This window comes from Sceloporus undulatus, chromosome 2, assembly GCF_019175285.1.
Source record: "Sceloporus undulatus isolate JIND9_A2432 ecotype Alabama chromosome 2, SceUnd_v1.1, whole genome shotgun sequence".
Lineage (NCBI taxonomy): Eukaryota > Metazoa > Chordata > Lepidosauria > Squamata > Phrynosomatidae > Sceloporus > Sceloporus undulatus.
Genome location: NC_056523.1, coordinates 198248576 through 198269013, shown reverse-complemented (window position 1 = coordinate 198269013; position 20438 = coordinate 198248576). Strand labels below are relative to the sequence as shown.

Here is a 20438-nt window from a genome sequence, read left to right as displayed (position 1 = left end):
AACAACTGCTGCAGATCTTTCTGTTTCTGTGGAAATTTAAGTTGGTCCCTGAGAGGACAATTATATTTTGATGCAGACTTTCTTAGAGGCCTTTAAGTTTCAATAACTTTCAAAAAGTAAGAAAAGACAGGGGAGAATATGTTCTGACTTACACCCTACAGTTAAATCCTCTGAACACCTTCAGATTGATTAATTGTTACCACTGCAAGAACTGGTAGGTGACTTCTCTGATTCTGACTCCTCTAACAAAAATAAGACCCTAAAAAGTTACCTAGAAGCTAACTTAGAAACTGATCTAGAAATTCATTCTATTGATGATCAACATCTTCCTATAACTGGTCAGTTTAGTGAAGGAAATTAGCTGTCTAGCTCTCGATCAGGTTTTCCATCTGGTTCTGAAGGGATGATTCAAGCCTTGTCTTCAATGCATGTTTAGATAAAGCTAAGCCCATGTATAAGTCATATGATCATCTAAATAATTTTAAAGATTAATACAATTAACTTAATTGATATTTGGTGACACCTCCACACTAGTAGCAAAGATTTTTTTTTAAATTATGCTAGACACAAGTCTTGAACTGATCATTTCCTAATTTCTATTGAATTGGTTAATGAAGTTAATTCCACAGAGACTAAACAAACTTTTAACAATGATTACACACCACTTCGGTGGCCATTTTTCAAAGCCAGAAAGCTCCCAACTTTGAAAAATGGCTGCTGAAGCGCGTTAAGGGATGCAGGCTGCAGCAGGGCTGCACTCAGATGGCAGATTGGGAGATAAATGCCATGCGATAGGACCAGGATACAGCCCTAATTAGACTTCAATTTGGGAGCGGTAAGTTGCGTTATAAAGCTCTGCAATAAGTCCCATAATTTCGAAAATAAACATGAAAGGAGAAAATTCAAGAATGTGCACTAACATCTTTTTATACAGTACTTGTATTGGCAAAGCAAACAACTAGGAAATATATTGGTCAAAAACAACATATTTATAAAGTATAAACACAAAGCTAAATCCACAAATATTTGTTGTACTGTATTTGCATTTTACAACTCAATAAAAGATTCAATTTAAACAAGATTGTGTTTTACCACAAAAATTAGGAGAATGGATGATTTATTCTATATACTGCATACAACTATCACTAATTTGTAGAGAAGGCATATTTGAGTAACACTGTTCTCTGGAGCAAAAGTACAAACGTCTAACAGAAGCATATAGAGGATTTTAAAAGCTCTTTTTACTCACTTTCCCTTCATCTCTTGGGCTGTCACTTAGGTGCACAACAGGTCCAGGGTGCGTCTTGGTGGACCTGCAAATTAAAAGCAAAAGTATATGGATTTTTTGAAGCCAATCAGGTAATATTAGAGAAAATCACCCCAAAACCTACATATATGTTATGTAACGGATATGAATGTCATTTGCCTAGTAAAGGGTAGTGGGAAATGTGCTAACAATTGCTAAAATCAGGTCAAAGAACATGAAAATAATCAGTATAACACTGTTTTTAAAAACTGGCCATGGGGCATGGCAAGGATTGTTACAGGCTTTATTAAACATACAGAAAAGAAATCCCTGTTAAGAAAGAATTAGCATGGCTTCTGCAAAGAGAAATAATCTCACCAAGCATTACAGAATTCACTGTAAAGTATCAACATTTGTCTCACAGACAAACTAATTTAATCACAGGCATATGTATCAATTATTTATATAGCTAATATATCTTAAGTGTGACTTTCTCAAATCAATAGGTGTTTATTTGAAAGAACTGGTTTTTGTATAAATATCAATTCTATGAAATTTTGTTTTAACTGATTATATTCAGGTTTTGATTATATTTTATTGAATTTATGAAGATCCTTGGATTTAGGTTTTGTTTTAATTACTAAGGTGTGTGCTGCTGAGCCACAATCTCAAACTCTCAGTCTAAAGACAAGGAAAGACAATCTAGTTTCAACTATCTATTGGTGTAAAGAAAAAAGGTAAATTGTGATTTAATTAAAATATAGAGCATTATCCTAATTTTACATTGAAATTCTTCCTTCTCGTATCTAATCTAAGCCTGCCTGTTCTTCCCAGTTAAGAAAATGTTTTAACTGTTTAAACAACATTTGGATGCAGAGGCTTTATGGTATAAAGTGTACCATTGGCATCAACACTTCGGGTTCCTTTCTTTCTTTCTTTGCCTCTTTTCTCTTGGCATGGGACCTAAGGTGGCTTACAAAGCTGAAAAACATGTTTAGGTAAAAACTTGCTACTAAAATTAAAACACAGTTAAAGAAATCATCAAATGAAAACAATTAAAAATTTGAAAGTTTTAAATAGTGATGAGGTACGTATATTGGAAGGTTTGGGCACTGGTTGCTGTTGTTCTGTTTTTGGTTTGTTCTATTTTTTAGTCTTCACATAATATTTCGTTGTCCAGAAAATTCTGTTTTCTGGCAATTCCGAGCATCAGCTATGATGTTTTATCCCCATTCAAGCAGGTTTCTTTTTAACGCAGAGACATATTCTTCTTCCTGTTTTAAAGATTCTGTTAAAGAATTATAGTGCTTCGGTGAAATAGCAGTTTTGCACTATTATTGTGAAAACCACCACAGCTCTTCTCAATAATGCAACCAGGACTTCTGCTCTCTTCCTGACTCTCCCTTAACCCTGCCTCCCTGCTTTATGGCCTACCTAGCATGCATTTAGGATTTTGTTTGTATATTTATTATTCCACTTCTTCGCACAATTCTGGAACTCTGCTACCACAACTGAAGCAAAAAGAAAGAAAAGAATTTGAAAAACTGCAGTGCTGCAATTAAAAACCTGTGCTAAGAACACCTCCCAAACCAGTATGTATGCATTTCATAGAATCATATAATTGCACAGTTGGAAGAGACCTCAAGGGTCATCCAGTCCAACCCCATTATGCCATGCAGGAAGACACAAATCACTCCTGACAGATGGCCATCCAGCCTCCAAGGAAGGAGATCCCACTACACTTTGAGGCAGTAGCGTATTCCACCGTCGAACTGTTCTTACCATGAGGACGTTCTTCCTAATACTGAGATGTAATTTCTTTTCCTGTAGTTTAAATCTATTCCTCCAGGCCCTATTCTCTGGAGCTGTAGAAAACAAGCTTGCCCCATCCACAGTATAATATCCCATCAAATATTTAAACATGACTATTGCCTTAACCTTCCCTTCTCCAGGCTAAACATAACCCAGCTCCTTAAGCCACTCCTCATAGGGCTGTATTGGTTTCCAGACCCTTCACCTGTTTGGTTGCCCTTCTCTGAACACATTTCCTATCATTAACGTGACTGCAGCAAGAATGGGGGCTCATGTGATAAAGTCCCAAGTTGCCCCCTTGTCCCAGCTTTGTTGCAGATATTAGAAGATGAATGACAAGCATCCATTTGCAGTTTTAAACAAACCATAACTTTTCTTGTATTCCTAGAACCCCACTCCCACCAAAAGCATTATTCTGTTCAAAATCCATCCTCTTGCCTCAGTTTTCAAGTTTAAAAGTGCTCCTCTGGGAATACTTGAGCCTCAAAACAAGCCCCCAACTCATTTGTTTTAAAGGAGAAATGTCACTTCCTGTCACTGTCAAATTTAAGAGCAAATCTGGCATAAGAGTGGGGTGATCATCACAAAAACATGGGCCAGCTATGTATTGAGCTAAAAGAACTTAAAAGTAGGCTTCATTGTGTGCAAGGTCAGGAACCATGCAACTAAAGATCTGAGAGAGGCTAGGGAGACTGTGTGGAGAATGACCGAAAGCTCCATCCAGAGAAGAGAGTGGGGAAAATTTGCGGGCCTTTTCTCTCACACATCAGCCATTCAACATCAACTCTACAAACAAATAAGCTTCATTTATATACCGCTTCATACTGCCTAAGCAGTGTCTAAGCGGTTTACAACTGTAAGCGAATTTGCCCCAACAATCTGGGTACTCATTTTAGCGAAGGATGCAAGCCTGAGTCAAGCTTGAGCCCTTTTGCTGGTCTTGAACTCGCAACCTTGTGTTTTGAGTGGGTGGCTACAGTACAGGCATTTAACCACTGTGCCACCAGGGCTCCCAAGGATTGCTTCTAATGTTAATATTTTGCCTCTCATAGGATCTATGTTGCTTTTCTTCTAATGTGCTTTCAAACCTACAGTGCAGTAGAACTTGTCAAATGTAAATACCCCTTTAAATAATCATAATAATCATCATCATAATAAAAGTTTATTTATATTTCCCGCCTCTCCCTACGGATCGAGGCAGGCTTACAATAATAAAAATGGAACACCAATTTCCATATATAAAATACATCTTAAAATCAAGACAACACATTAAAATCCATATATCAACATATCACTCATGTATTCAGAGTGGGATGTCCCTCCAGTTTTATAAAACATCAGGGAGATAAGCCCGCCAGAAAAGGTCTGTTTTAATCGCTTTCTTAAAAGCTTCTAGTATAGTAATCAGTCAGATCTCTACCGGTAAAGCATTCCACAGTTTAGGGGCCATGAATAAATGCTTTGTGGGAAGTTAACAATAATCTGGTATTTGGATAATCCAAAAGATTCTTCCCGGATGTTCTGAGAGTGCGGGGAGGATTGTGTAAGGAGAGGCGTTCCCTCAAGTAACTCAGGCCCAAGCCTTATAGGGCTTTAAAGGTTATGACCAACACTTTGTACTGGGCCCAGAAGCTGATTGGCAACCAGTGAAGGGATTTTAATACAGGTGTTATATAGTCAGATCTAGGTGTTCCAGTGACCAATCTAGCAACTGCATTTTGAACCAACTGAAGCTTCCGAACTTGGTACAAAGGTAGCCCCATGTAGAGCGTGTGGCAGAAAGTGCAAGTACATTTGATCTGGGATGAGAATAATTAAAATTGAATCCCAAACTATTGTTTACAATGAAGACCTGGTTTTCATTTTTAAAAAGAATGAAAAATATTAACAATATATACAATTAACATTCAATAATAAACTTACAGTTCTATTGCCTTGTTCCACATGATAACATATCCAGAAAGTATGAAGGATTCTATATTTACAATGTGAGTGTTCCCTCTCTCTGTACCAACGTAGAGCCATTTGCTTTGGAAAGGTAAGTGACAGAAGGTAATCCTGTATGAAGGAAATATACAATCAGGTTATACACACACAATGACAAGAGTTATACTTTCTCATGCATCAGTCACACCCAACAATAGTTGTTAACTTGAGCTTTTTCAGTCAATGTAGAAACAACTGACATTATCATTGTGGACAACCTGGAGAGTCAACGGTTATTCAACATTTCCTGCCTATTAGAAGACATTAATTTAAATTGTCAGTGGAACCTCTACATCTTTAGTTAATAAACTAAACCACCTGTGTTAAACTAACTACTAATAGGCTCCTTCAGATGGGCAATTGTGGCAAAACCCAAGGAAGTATATTGTGACAACTTGCACTTCATTTGATGAATTAGTAAGAACTCAGTATGCGTGCAATTAAAAACTGATATGGGAACCTCAAAATATAAAGCACAGAAATGGATGGAAGGCAAGGATAAGAGTGATGGGAGCAATTAGACTAATATGATTATATAATCATGACACTTCTCAGGAGCTCAAGATAACTAACATAGCATTCTCACTTAATCTTTATAATAAGCCCACAAAATAAATCAGGCAGAGAGAGTAGTCACTAAAACTGGCTTCATAGCTGATAAAGGATTTAAACTCCTCTCTTCCTGAGGTAAGCCCAAAAGTCTTTCAGCTAAATCAGGTATCTATGAATTTTCAATACCCCTTTAAATTACAGACTACAACATGGGACCAATCCTCTTTATTTTGTAATTTTAACCACATAACCCTCCTTTTTTAGAGTGACCTAATACAGATGAGATGCTGTGATTTTAATAGTTAAGTTAAAGATTTAGACATTCTCATCACACATTCTTCCCAACTATTCGATATGCAATTTGAAGAATTATGACTGAATTTCTTAATAGTTTTAAAATCTTTTCACATGAGTAAGGGCTCTAAAGTAATGCTGCCCTAAAGTTTCTCTTTCCTGCTCCTCTCCCTTTGTCCTCAGATTATTTATATTGCTGAAAACTGAATTTAAATTGAAAAAAGCTATTCTCACTCACTGAGCCGGGAGGGGGGAATTTTGCCTTTTCCTGTTGACTTAAGCAAAAGCAACTGCTGCAACATTTCCTAACTTGTTCCTATGTGTTCTTCATTAATAACATCCATCATCCTGAACACATTCTGATGCTGCTTGGCCATGCTGTCTTGGTTTTCATCTGTGAAATGTTGGAGGGTATGTGCTGGTGGTTAGTTATCTGTATTGTGGCTGCCTTTTTTCCAGTGGTGGATCTTAAAAGCAGTTCATGGGGAATTGGTGCAAGGGTAGAAAGACAAAACAACTCCAGGCCTAAACCAATACAGTACTGTGCCACTAAGAACTGGCCACTCTCTACACATGAACATTTTTTGAGTTTAAAGGGCAGGAAGAGGTAGTCACATACCTCTCACATAAACCATCATTTGCTTCTGTGTCTCTCTGTGTGCATTATTGTCAAACTGTCTGCTTTTTGTAATGTATTGGCTGATGACAAGATTGCCTAATCTCAAAAGCTTGCCCAAAATTTGGTCTATAGTTCATCGGCCCTAATGAACAACATGGGACCAATCCTATAGTCCAGGGGTAGGCAACCTTTTTGAGTCGGGGACCAGGTTGCTGTCCCTCAGACAACTGGGGGGCCGAAGTCAGGGGGTGGAGCTTCCACCCTCTGGGAGCGGAGCCGCATACCAGGGGCGGAGCCACATGGCAGGGGTGGAGCTTCCACCAAAGCATCATCATCATCATCATCATCATCATCATCATCATCACCACTATCATTGTTACAGCAGACCTTTGTTACAGCACTTTGGAAAGTCACACTGTCTCACCTTCATAAATAATAAAAATAATGAAATGAAATAAAAAGCAATAATAAAAATAATGAAATAAAAAAACAAAAATAAGTGTTATATACAGGTATTTTTAAAAATTAATGAAAAAACCCCAAGGCAAACCTGAAATGACTCACCTTTCCACCTCCTCCCCCTCTTTCTCCTCCTCCTCTTTCTCATTGAGAGGGGATTTTGCACAAAGAACACCCAGGGCAAGTAGTAATAATAAATAATAATACTAATAATAAAGTTACAAGCAAGGAAATTACTAAAATGCAATTGAAAATAAACTGCAGCAAGCATGCACAGAGTTTCAACCCAGAAAAGCCACAGGGTGCTGAGAGGGAAGTTTGCACAAAGAACACCCAGCTAACCCCCTCCCCCAAGGAACCAACCTCTTGCCTCGCTGCGGCTCTGGCTCCCTGGCTCCCTTTCTCCCTGGCTCTGCACTCCTTCTGCCTCCTCCTCCTTTCCCTGCTCTTAGGGAGGAGGAGGAGGAGGGTGGAGGGTGAGGTGGAGCCTGCTGCAGGCCCACTGCAGCCCCTGGAGCCCTGTTGGAGTGCTCCAGGGGCTGCACCGGGCCTCCTAGATGGGTGCTGCCATTTTGTTTTTCAAAATGGCGACAAAGTCTCGCGTGACCTTTGCCATCCTGAGGTCATGCGAGACTTCAGCCGCCATTTTGAAAAACAAAATGGCGCCCGGAGCGGCAGAAAAACGGGGACAATAGGCAGCAATTGGCGGCAGGACTGCGCAGGGGCCGCTGGGAAGGTCTTGGCAGGCCGGATCCGGCCCGCGGGCCGTAGGTTGCCTACCCCTGCTATAGTCTATAGTTCATTGGTCCTAATGAATGCTAGGTACTTGTGGATTTGGGATTTTCTTTCTTTTATGTTGTCAAAGTCACACAAAAAGCAAAAGTTCTTGTGCTGGCCATTAGATTAATTCCAAAAATCATGTTGATGTAAAACTCTGGGTAACCTGTTAAATAATGTGTTTCATTAAGAGCAAAAGGAACACAAATGAAATTTCTCCATATTACCTGAAGAAGTTTCTTTGTCTCCCGCCACAATGTATTCACATCCAGTTTTGCTTCTAATGCCTTTTTAGGTAACTATCCAAAATTAATCTTCCGTTTTGCCAGAACAAAGTTGTGCTTTATTTTTTCTTACCTGGCTTGTAAGGAACTTGCATGTTTTTGTATTATGTTATAGATAAATCTGAGCCAACCCCTTTTGATTTTATGTTTTCAGAAGTGGGGAACTCACCCACTATTTATCTGACCATCATGCCTACTCCCATATCATGGAGCCAAATCCATGCCTGTGCTTCTTCCTCTTCTCTCTTTCAAGACTCCGTTTCCACAACTCAATATTGTCAGCCTTTCTTTTGCTCCAACCTTCCCACATCTGCTTTTTGGAACATCTGACCTGACGAAGAGATCTGGGCCTCTTACACTCTAACCAATTATAGTACTATTATTCCACTTAAACTGCCATGGTTCCCTTCTATGGATTCCTGAGACTGGCAGTTTAGGGGGACACATTTAAAATTCTCATCAAGAGAGTTCCCCTAGAGCTTCATCAAACTACAAACCCTAGGATTTCATTGGATAATTAAAGTGGAATAATAGCACTATAATTGTGTAGTGTGAATGGGCCTCTGAACAGCTTTCCCATAATTCTGTACACATTTGATTTGTTTTAATAAAGCTGTATATTTTAGGCATGGATTTTTGAACTTCTAGAAAAGGAAATGCAAACAGATACAAGTAATTGGATTAGATTCTTCTGTTTTAAATTATACTATTAAATCTCCCTCTCTGTCTAGGCTTTTAAGCACGCATGCAGCTTCAGCATCTAATTCTAAGAAATGTACACAACATCCTGGTCAACATCAACATCAACTCCCTTGGAGGCAATTAACTGAAAAATCTCCACAACCATTTTTAATGGTTTTGCACAACTAAATAAAAGAGAAAGAGATGAAATGGGTGAAAGAAGGGATGTGAAAGAAAATTTTCAGACTGAGAAGTCTGCATAAAAAGATGAGCCTAATATTAACCAATTTGATGTGTGGAGGGATCGGATGGAGACTTGATGCTTTTTCATGAACTATAAGATTAACGAATGACCAAGTATTAGATAACTTCTGCACTGATTGCAGTTACTGAAATAAACATCCAAAAATTAGATTTTGTAAATATGCAAAGATGAAGTGATAATCATTTTGATATTCTTGTAATGCTTGGTATATAATATACAGTATGTGAATTGGAAAGGTGGTTGAGAGCCAGCCAGCTGAATAGTGGGAGCCAATGTGATGTAGTAACTTAAACGTTGGGTCTAAGATTCTGGCGTCCAATGTTTGAATCCCTGCTTAGCCATAGCAACCCACTGGGTGACCTTGAGCAAGTCACATTTTCTCAGCCTCAGAAGCAGGCAAACACAAAACCCTCTCTAACCAAATATTGCCAAGAAAACTCCATGACAGGGTCACCTTAGGGTCATACGTGAGAAACAACTTGACAACAACAAGCTATTTGAGGGCAAAATAGGCTGGGAGTGAGTGGACTATCCTTTGTAGGATGTTTTTAAGCAGAGGCATTATGCCCATTGGTCAGGGACAAATTTAGTTATACAGCAGACCCTGAGGATCATATTCCTCCTATAACCTTTTCCTTCAGGACATTTCTATTTCTTTACTTTTCTTTTTCTACTTTTTTCATTTTGCTTCTTCAAGATTAGAACACTGCTTGTGCACCTGCAGAGCAAGCATATTATATGCTCTTGCAGACCAAGCAATATACATTCTGGTCTTTATTGCCAACCCCAACAGGCCCCTTTCCTATCTAATTGGCTTCTCTCACCTTTTTATCTTCTAATTAGGTATTAGCTTTCTTCTTCCATTCCTTCAAATAATTTGCATCTTGTTTTATTGCTCTGTCAGTCTCTGGTTGTATCTGCACTGCAGAATTAATACAGTATAACACAGCTTTAGCTGCCATGGCTCCATGCTATGGAATTCTGGGACTTGCAGTTTTATGCCTCCTCTGTCACAGTGCTCTGGTGTCACTACAAATCCTAGGATTCCATAGGATGGAGACATGACAGCTGAAGTGGTGTCAAACTGTATTGATTTTGTAGCAGCCAGAAGTCTCTGTCACAGTCTCTATTAACGATTTCAGTTTGTTTCCATTCTCATTTCAATGCTGCTCATATTATTATATTTTTTTAAAATAAACTATCTATTTTGAGTTCTCGGCTTCTGATTTTTACATTTTTACTTTTTACATGTGTATGCTCTAATTCCTTCTCCAGGACATCATAGTTTGTATGTTTTTTAAATTAAGATCCTAACAGATCCGCTTGGATACCTGTGTATAATTAGACATATATGCATGAGGACTTATGGTAACAGTGGCTACTAAATGATATGAATTGCAATCCCTTTATTATCCTCCTAGATATGTTAAGTGCCACATATAAACCTTTAGCTAAATCTGCAGGCAAGAAGACATTGTCCTTCTTTGAGATTCTGTTGATATGCAACTAATTCATTGCCTTGGTAACTCAAGGCAGAATGAGCAGGAAATGGGTTATGTGGGTGTGAGTCTTCTAACAGCATAGGAGCTCATCATTGTCACTAAAACTCAGAAAATACCTTGCCTGGCTTAATAGAAATATTAACAAATGTGTGGAACAAACTGCTGAATTTTAGAGGGGGGGGGAAAGAACACAAATTTTACAGTGTCATTATGTACTCTTGCTGGCAGTGAAGAGGGTGGAAAATTAAAAGGAACAGAACTGGGCATGGCTTATATTTTTATGATGGAAATTTGTCTGGCTCACCAACTCCTGTTGCTAACCTGTGCCTGTCACTGAACACTGAGGGTAAATGAGATGTGACAGTAGCCTTTGGCAGAAAGTGGCTTGTGCTAACCTCCCTATAATGGAAGGAAATGGGTGAGAAAGAGATGGAGTATGTGTGCCCACCAGAGATTCTTAGACTGCACCTCTCATCAGCCACAGCTGATGAGGGAGTAAGGTCAACAACCTCTGGAGGGCCATAAGTTCCCCATCTCTGTTTGTGTTTTCCTTTCTCTTGAAAATAGGATTATTCCTGGGGGTGGGGGTGTATTTCCCCATCAAAGCCAGTAGGCAAGCAGCTAGGTGGGGAGTCAGAAAGAAGGAGGTTCAGCACCTGTTCTTGCAGAGGCAAGCTTCAGGGATGAGACAGCGAAGTCCCATTGTCTCCAACGATGGTGCAGGAGGAGGAGGAAGATGAAGAGAAGGAAGAGGAGGATGAAGAGGCAGCCCCCTGCCACAGTGAGAGTGGCAAGGCAGGCTTCAGAGAGGATGGGACAGTGATGTCCCATTGTCTCCAACAATGGCACAGCTGCACGGCTGCACCACCACTGAAGACAATGGGACTTGAGCATCCACGGATTTTGATATCTGCAGGGGGATCCTCCAATCTGGTGGGAAGACATAAGGGGGTCTTTTTGGTGGCTGCTCCCAGGTTTCAGAACCTCCTCCCTAGGACAAGACAATTTTTTTGCTGACAAGAATGTATTTCAAATGGAGATGGAGAGGAGAGACAGAGATAAGAACAATTCAGATAACTATACAATTTATGTCTCAAAAGAAAAGAAAAAGCGGGAGTTAATGAAGGTCAAATAAAAGTCTAATAAATATAATAAATAAAACTTAGGGTCTCAGGCCTATCTTCCGATACTATACTATTCTGGGCTGGGATGAAGCTTTAAGTCTCATTTTCTGACCTCAAAACTATTGCTGAATGACTATTTTGAATGTGTGTACATAACAATTTGAAAACACAAAGTGTTTAATAAGTAAACATTCCTGTACAGAAATGGTGTCATTTCACCTAGCAGTATCTACTGCCTCCTTTCTGTATGGGAACTCCTCAGATTTTTTTGCATAACAAGCAGATTAAAACACCCAACAGAGAAGGCAACAGCAAAATCTGTATGATTAACCTTACCGTTCTCGGTTAAATTTCAGAGAATGAAGAATTGCTGGGCGTTTCTGTCTTAGATTCCATAAATGGAGCATGTCATCTGAACCTGCACTGACCAAAGCACCCTATGAGAATGACAAAATAAAATAACAAGTATTATAACATTAGTGATTTTGTTGGGAAATGACTATTTATAACATTGATTTGAATCTCAGTGTTCTACTGTGCTATGATACTCCATCTCAGAACACTGTGGGTTCCACACTTGTAGAGAACCTCATCTACAGTGAGGCCCGCACAGGGACGTAGCCAAGGGGGGGGGGTTCTTGGGGTCCAGACCCCCCCTTCCATTAGAAAAATGAATGGTATGCGCTGCTGCGCCGCCGTGCCCAAGCCCCATTATAATAGTGGCACTTAGTCTGGACACCCCCCCTTCCTAAAATCCTAGCTACGTCCCTGGCCCACATTTTGGTGGACAGTACATCCAACGGGCTATATGTGTGAATTTGAGAGTCTTAGGTCTTGTCTGCATGTCCAGTTCTGGTGTAGTCAGTCTGGGTGACATGTGGCGCACCTCACACATCTCACACCAGAACTGGGGTAAAACAAAGTGAATATGAACTTTAAAAACTTACCTGATGCTCTACCAAGAAGATCTGAACCCCTTCGTTTCTGCATCATGGTGGCAGTCTGGATGGGCACCCAGTGAATCTGCCACTGCCGCAGGCCACTCATTCTGACCTTAGAACAATGCGCCCTGCATGTGACCATCTCAAGGAAACTTGTTTTGACCTCTGACATGAGTGCCCCATGGCAGCAGTGGATGCACCAGGTTGCCAGTGGGATGCCTGTGCAGACAGTCACTGCAGCACAGGAATGGAGGCCAAGGTAATGGGGTCAGGATAGTCTAGGTTGCCCCTGGAGTATCCTGGCCAGTGTGGACAAGGCCTGAATTGCTTTTGACCACCACAGAAGCAGCCTCACTATGGATATTCTCCTTATTAATTTTCAGAGCTCAACAATGCAAAAACCGAACAACTTTTCTTATCATACTGGTTTATCTGTCACGGCTGAATGCTACAGAATCCTGGGATTTATAATTCTGTGAGATATTTGTCCTTCCCTGTCAGAAAGCTTTGGTGCCACAACAAACTACAAATCCCATGATTCCACAGCATTGGGCCGTGACAGTTAAACTGTTGTCAAACTGTATTATTTCTGCAGTGCAGATACAGCCTATGCATTCTTAAATATTTGTAAGTTTTCTAAAAGTCAAGTGACAGGCCATCTAAACTTCTAGTGCATTACAGCACTTTGATAGCCCTTTAGCTGCTTTGGCTATGTCCTATGAAATAATGGAATTTATAGTGTGATAACAGTTATCTGGGAGTGACATCCAATGCTGCAGTTATAGAAAGTGAGTACGAGCTCCCTGACTGAGAATTCTGAGTACCTCAGCAAACTACATGTCTCATAACTCTGTAAAATGGAGACATGGCAGTTAGAGACAGCTTTGGCCATCTTTACAGATGACTTATGCTGGGAACTGAAACAAGAAGTGTCTCATCAACCACAGTATCCTTCTGGGTTGCATCATTGGCATGAGATTTGGGGCACCGTTTTACAGCAGCTCTGTTCCTTCCTGGAGAGGAAGATGGTGCCGGGGGACTCCTATTCAACCCCATGGCCTAAGAGACCCCTCAGGGCTATCTAATATATAGATGAAACCACTGGAATAGGTCATCTAGAGTTTGCACCCCAATCCAAGCAAACTGTCTTGGTCTTAAAGCAGTGTTTGTCATCGGTAATAGATTAAATGAGGGCAAATAAACTGAAACTTAATCCAGATACAACAGAGCTGTGCCTGGTAAATTGAAAGGCAGATCAGCCTGTGTTAGATGGGGTTACACTCCCTGTGAAGACTCAGGTTCTCAGTTTGGGGGTACTCTTGGAACCAGCCTTGAACCTGGAGGCTCAGGTTTCTGCAGTAACCAAGACTGCTGCTGCACATTTAAAGACTGGTGCCAACTGTTCCTTGTGACACTTGATCCAGCCAAAGAGGTACATGCCTTAGTTACATCCCATGTAGACTACATGGGGCTACCTTTCAAGAATGTTCAGAAACTTCAGTCAGTACAAGATACTGCAGCTGCAAGAAGTATGCAAGTCTGCCACTTAAAGTATGTACTAGTGGTACATACTGCCACCTGGGTGGAAGAGGAGGAGAACTTTAAGACCACCAATTTCAAATTTCTAACTCCATCACTGGGAGAACTCTACATAAAAGTCTGTGGAAATGACTCATGATAAGAAACACTATTTTGGGGAGAGAAGAAATTTCTGGATTTAAAAAAAACATTAAAGGAAAATTAAATTTATACAGTTGAATTTAAATGCAGAAATTTAAAGACACAAAAATTATTTCAAATTCAGTGGTATCTAGGATTCCTAGATCTTATGGCCTTCAACTTCTTCTTTAGCTCTCAGGGTGAAGAGGAGCCTCAGGGCATGTGCACGTGTATGTGTTCTTCACATGTAAGACTTGGTGTTTTTGTCTGAATGATGCCCTGTGCAAATGTAACATCACAACTCACGTGACATCGCAAAGGGCTGTCCCAAGGTCTCAGGTTTGGCAATGTAGGAGATTATCACACAAGACTAAAAAGGGGGAAGAATAAAAGTGGTTTTGGCCAGTACAAATCACATAATGTCCTGCATAAGGTATGTTTTTTCTGTGGCAGCTCCAAATCCCAGGGAGTTACGTGGTGTGATGGGAGTGAATCTGCTCCTCTCCTCCAATTTTCCCTCCTCCTTGCAGTGATTGAGATTGCAAGGCAGACAGCCATCCTGCCTATAATGCCCTATGGATTTGTGTAAATAGAACTTTACCTCATTAATTAAAAACTGAAGCTGCAGAACTGCAGCACCACTTTCATGTTCGCAGTAACAGTCAACACCCGGTCTACCCAATCTGTTAAGAGTAAAAGTCAAGGATCAGTTTGCTCAGCTTGATAGCTGGAATAAGAGCAAAATAAAATTGATGACAGTTAAACATTTTTTCACACTTTGAAAAAACAACACACAAATGCAATCCATTGAAACATGTAAACAAACTTTAATCATTTCTGAAGTTAAGTGAAGGTGTTCTCACCCTAAGAAGTTAAGTTGTGGGGTGACTAACAAATATATAACAACAGCTACAGATACTGCAAACCAAACACACATTCAGTTTTTTTCTGAAATATTTTCCTTGAAGTTCCTAATTGCCTTCCATATCTTCCAATATGTCTGATGATATATTTTACTATAGACTTCTGGTTTGAACTTTATTTGTTTTCTTTTATTTTACACTTGAAGACCTGTTGGCATTCCTTGAAATTAAAAAAAAAAAAAGACCTTCTAAAGATGATGCAGGAATAGAAAATGAGACTATAGCATCATCTTCATGTTATGATCTTTACCTTCTGTGCTTTTACAAAAGAGCAATGTAATGATGCCACAGTATAATTCATCTGCTAATTATTATGTATTATCACTCCTTGATAAATATCCCATCCATTCTAAGCAAAGTTGAGAAGAAAATGAGACAACCCACTCCACTCGTACCACCAAAATATGGAAGCAGTAGCAAATATTCTGTGAATAATCAAATCCACAAAAATCAAAAACGCAAATGTGGAGGGTCAACCATATATCTTAGGGCCTGCACATGCCTAGAGCCTTATGGAACCAGGCAGGGAAATTGGAACTAAAGCAACATGGTGCTGTTGCTCTCCTGCTATTCTCCCATCCAGAACCATCTTGAATATGTTTCTTTTTATTGACACATAAAAATCAATTAATGGCCTGCTTTCCCACAACTTTCCTGCTAAGTTTTGCAGTGAAAAGTTAAATTATCCTTTAGTGGCAATTTTGGGTGATCAGAAGTGGTTAGTGGGTGTGCTGTGAGTGGTGAAATGTGATCAGGGGAGATTGATTTCCTTTCAATTGGCAAAGTTAACTGCGAGAAACTTTGAAACTGAAGAAGTTGAAACTTTGCTCAACCTCCCCCCAACTCCTTTCTCAGCCCCGTTCTGTTGTTACGATACTATAATGCCATGGTGTGCTAATGGTGCCCTCATTTTCTCTCACACAGACAAATCGCCCCTCCTTTTACCATGTTAACGTTAGGCCTGCTTAGACATTCTGTAGCCATGTTGGGAGCTTGTGTGTGAGGGGAGGGAGATAAACATCTGCAGGGAATTGTTGTGTGTGAACTAAGGTTGTATAGTGCCTCGCTTTTCATGGGAATGGAGTATGAAAGGGGAGAATGGAGGTAAATCTGGAGAGGTACTAGAAGTGATACCAGGATTATTAATAAACTGACAAAGATGTGCTACTGTTCTGATCTTTTTCAATAAACTTTTTCTGGTTTCATACATGAAGTATACAGTACTCACTGAGATAGACAGGACATTGCACACTTACACACATACACTCACACACTTCGAAATGTAAGGAAAAACCAAAAGTGTCTTTGTTACTGTTGTGGTTGTTGAAAAAGTTGTTTCTGATTTATGGCGACCCGAAGGCAAACCTATCATGGGGGTTTCTTGGCCAGATTTCTTCAGAGGAGGTTTGCCATTGCCATCCTCTGAGGCTGAGAGAGTATGACTTGCCCAAGGTCACCCAATGGGTTTCCATGGCTGAGCCAGGATCTGAACTCTGGTCTCCAGAGTCATAGTTCAGTGCTCAAACTACTAACCACGATGGCTCTCAGTTTAATAAAATAATTTATTTTCTTGTCTCTTTAAGGCTGTTTCTTCCTTCCCTATGAATCATCACATGGGGATGGATCAGAGAGACAGATCAGTACCTGCTGACTTTCATCTGCTATTAATTTAAATTGCTGAGGTTTAATGTATTCTGATTTGAGAGGCAGGGTAGGTGGCAGACATACAACACACACCCAAACACCTGGAAATGTAAAAGGGGGGGGGGATGCCTTTTTAAAGGTAAGACTGATTTTGATTTATATTTCCATGGATCTCTGTGTGTTTGTGTGCATGCTAAACTAGAAGCAGGGATGGTACTTGGTGGGCAATGCCAAATGCTGTGGGTGATAAGATTTTTAGTGTAAATGAAGGCTGGAATATTGGGAAGATACTCAAAATTGGTTTAAAGGGCTCCTTTTGGAGTTGAGTACAAATGATTATCTGGTCCTGGTTTGGATGTGAAGGTGGCAAGGCTCACTGCATGAAATCGGAGGGCTACCTTGAAGACATCTGGGGCAACTGATAAGCGTGGAGGCATGGTGGGAGGAACCTCCATTCCCACACTACAGCAAATACCTGCACTTCTGTTGCATTGGTGAATGAATTAATTCTGGAAGCAAGACTAAAGCATGGAAGATTAAAAGTAAGTTAGTTGCAGATGTGTTAGTAACTATTATAGTTCTGATTTTTTTTAATGCACTTCCTCATCATTGGAAAGTAATGGTTGCTTTAAAAATACAAACACACGCAGCAGGTTGGACTAGGACAGTGAGAAACCAAGGTTTAAAATTTCTTTAAAAACATTACATTTTAACCAAATCTTCACTATGTGTATGTAAATACATTTCAGTTATGCATATGATATTGTAATTTGAAGGTATATTTTTTAATTTTGCTAGTTGTTTATGTCACAACTATGAGCATTACATTCAGTGGTATATGGCAATTATGATTTACGACGAGTAACATTAGTTTAAAAAAATGACTAAGGATTCTATATGGTGTGAAAAGGGAGGAGGAGATCAATGAGGGGGGAGTCACCATGAGTGACCTCACCGGGTGATACCAACCCTAGGAACACCAGTGTCCTATACACATTCTATACACATAATCTCTATGATCAAGTATTTCACTGAATTGTTAATTCTAAGTCAAATTTATAATGTGACATGAATGGGTTTTCACTGTTTTAAGATATTGTTTTAATAATGTATACATATATGATGTATTTTAACTTACTATAGAAATTTTAGTGTATTTTAATGTATTGCAATACTTTTCTTGTCTGCTTTCTTCATGTACTAAAACAATAAAATTAAAAATTGAATTGAACTGATAAATTACAATAACGGCAACTGAAGAACAGGACAACCATTGAAGAACAGGAAAACAAACAAAATTGGGTTATAACTGGGCTTGTCCTGATGCAAAGAAGGAATGCAAAGTGTATAAAACATTTGAAGGTGCATTTTATTTGAACAGAGGTATAAGATAACAAATGCACAGAACAAAATTTAAAATGCAGATATAGCTGCAACCCTGTTTTGCACAATAGCAAAGGATACATGCGAATGGCACCTGTTCTTGTCCCAATAGCCAGAATCTTCTGAACTGGGTCAAAAGCTAAGGCAGTGGGTAGATATGGAAACCCGTGGCGAACTGTCTGCAACAGAAAAAAATAAACCTGGTTAAGAAAAAATAGTTGCAGTGTTTCTGCCAACAGAAATGCCTTTAATAGTTTGATTAACTTTACTGCTCTGGATTCATCTGGGTAATAGGCGACCAAACAAGTCCAAATATTTCAAGCAATTAACAGTCTAGCTTTTAACAGATTAACCAGATAAATGCAAGCACAGTTAAACACCTAAATACAGATGGAAACTCATGGTAGATTCTCTTGAACAACAGAAATTAAGATCAAGATAAAACAAAGCCCACAGGCAGTAGAAAGTTTGAATGAAATAGAAAAAAGTAAGAGACCTATTGATAGCAAGCCTTTGAGCAGAGTTACCATAAGTGGGGTTACTGTGGCACTGTTTGGACCAGCTCTGCTCCTACTCAACATTAGTCATAATTGGGCCTCACTGAAATCAGAAGAACAAATTAGTCATTACCTAACAATGTACTGCATTCAATAACACTTAACAGCTATCTATTGTTGTAGGATGGCTAATGTTTTCACTGGGATTTGGTAGATCCCGAATTCAGGCTGTACTACTGGAGTGGAACAGGGAGAGACAGAACAGCTCAGAAGCAGAACACCTAAGCTCAGTTTCAACCCATGGCAACATTAGTTAAAATAGGTGTGGGACACACATGGGAATTTACATGTTGCGGGAGTATGTTTCCCTCCATCTCTGGCCAACATAGCTATTGATAAAGGATTATATCTTCCCCATTCTTGATTTTGTAGAATCTCAGGTAGTGGGGCTGCCAGCTAGAGTAGGTACTACTGAACTACGTAATGCTCTCTGTGTATCCCTTGGGAAAATTTCATAATCATAGATTTGCAAAGTAGAAACACTAGCTACATATTTATGGTTAAAGTTTTATACAACATTTTTAATTGTAAAATCTTTCATAGCAATTTGCAAAGTCTCAAAAAATACACTCTTAACAAAGATGATTTCAAATACCTGTAACAGCACATTTGGTTTGGGTACAAAACACACTGCAGAAATATTCCATTTGAGACAACATTAACTGCCCTGGCTCAATGCTAGGGAATTCTGGGAACTGTAGTTCTGGGAGACATTTAGCCTTCTCTGTCAGAGCTCTGGTGCCACAATAAACTAGTTCCCAGGATTCCATAGCAATGAGCCAGGGCAGTTAAAGCGGTCTCAAACTAGATTATTTTTTCAGTCTGTTTTGGACCTTGGAGAATGTATCAAATAATCAATGGAACCTTATAGTCATCAACATCAACAGTGAGGAAAAAAGAGGACCAAAAACAACTATAAAAGCCAAACACCAAAATGAGGAAGACAGCTGCACCAATCTAACTCCCAACACATTTCTAAATATGCCTCTTCATCAGACACATCTTGAAATGAAGTAAAAACATATTTTAAAAACTAAAAAGCATACTAATTAGAATAAATTAGGTTATAAATTGTTGGACATTTACTAACAAAACCAATTTGCTATTCCATTGATTTGTTGTTGTTTTTAACTAACATGATTGACTTAAATTGTATTTTCAGCATAGCACCATAGAAATACCATCTGCTCCTACCTTGTGTCAGTGCAGGAATCTACTGCTAAAGTACTATATTCCTGATAGGTGACCATCTGCTTAAAGCCATCCAGTGAAGCAGAGCCGAACACCCACTGAGGTAGTCTTGTTCTATGGTGAATTAAGCCTTAGTCTATTCCTAATGTTTAGCTGGAATCTCTTTACTTCTAATTTTGCTCACTTGTGTCCTAGTCTCTGGAGCAGCAGAAAACAAGCTTGCTCCATCTTCAGCATATTTAAAGAATATTTTCTTTATCAATATTTTGAATCTCATTGTGGGAGAAAGGCATGATATAAATCATTGAAAGAAAGAAAGAAATATTCCCACCACTTTCTGAAGCAAACCATTCCACTGCTGAATAGCTCTTACATTAAAGAAGTACTTTCTAATGTTTAGTTGGAATCTTTTTTCGTGTAATTTGAAAACACTGGCTTGTTTTCTAGTCTCTGGAACAGCAAGCAGAACACAAGCTCATGCCATCTTCTACTTGAGATTCTTTTAGATCTTTTAAGATGGATTCACTTCTCCCGACTAA

At 39.3% G+C, this 20438-nt stretch overlaps 1 protein-coding gene across 3 annotated transcripts in view; it reads right to left on the bottom strand.

Moving 5' to 3' along the window:
* Positions 1–20438, bottom strand: part of STXBP5L (syntaxin binding protein 5L) — an 84301-nt gene that overhangs the window by 55524 nt on the left and 8339 nt on the right. For 2 of the 3 annotated variants that reach the window (XM_042451401.1, XM_042451402.1), the window contains exons 2-6: positions 18233–18330; positions 14803–14884; positions 11938–12038; positions 4982–5116; positions 1250–1313 (exon numbers count right to left, since the gene is read on the bottom strand). In XM_042451401.1, the coding sequence (XP_042307335.1) occupies positions 1250–1313; positions 4982–5116; positions 11938–12038; positions 14803–14884; positions 18233–18330 (480 nt within the window). Of the gene's footprint in view, positions 1–1249; positions 1314–4981; positions 5117–7331; positions 7437–11937; positions 12039–14802; positions 14885–18232; positions 18331–20438 lie in introns of those variants that run through there. The other variant, XM_042451403.1, reaches the window with a different exon arrangement.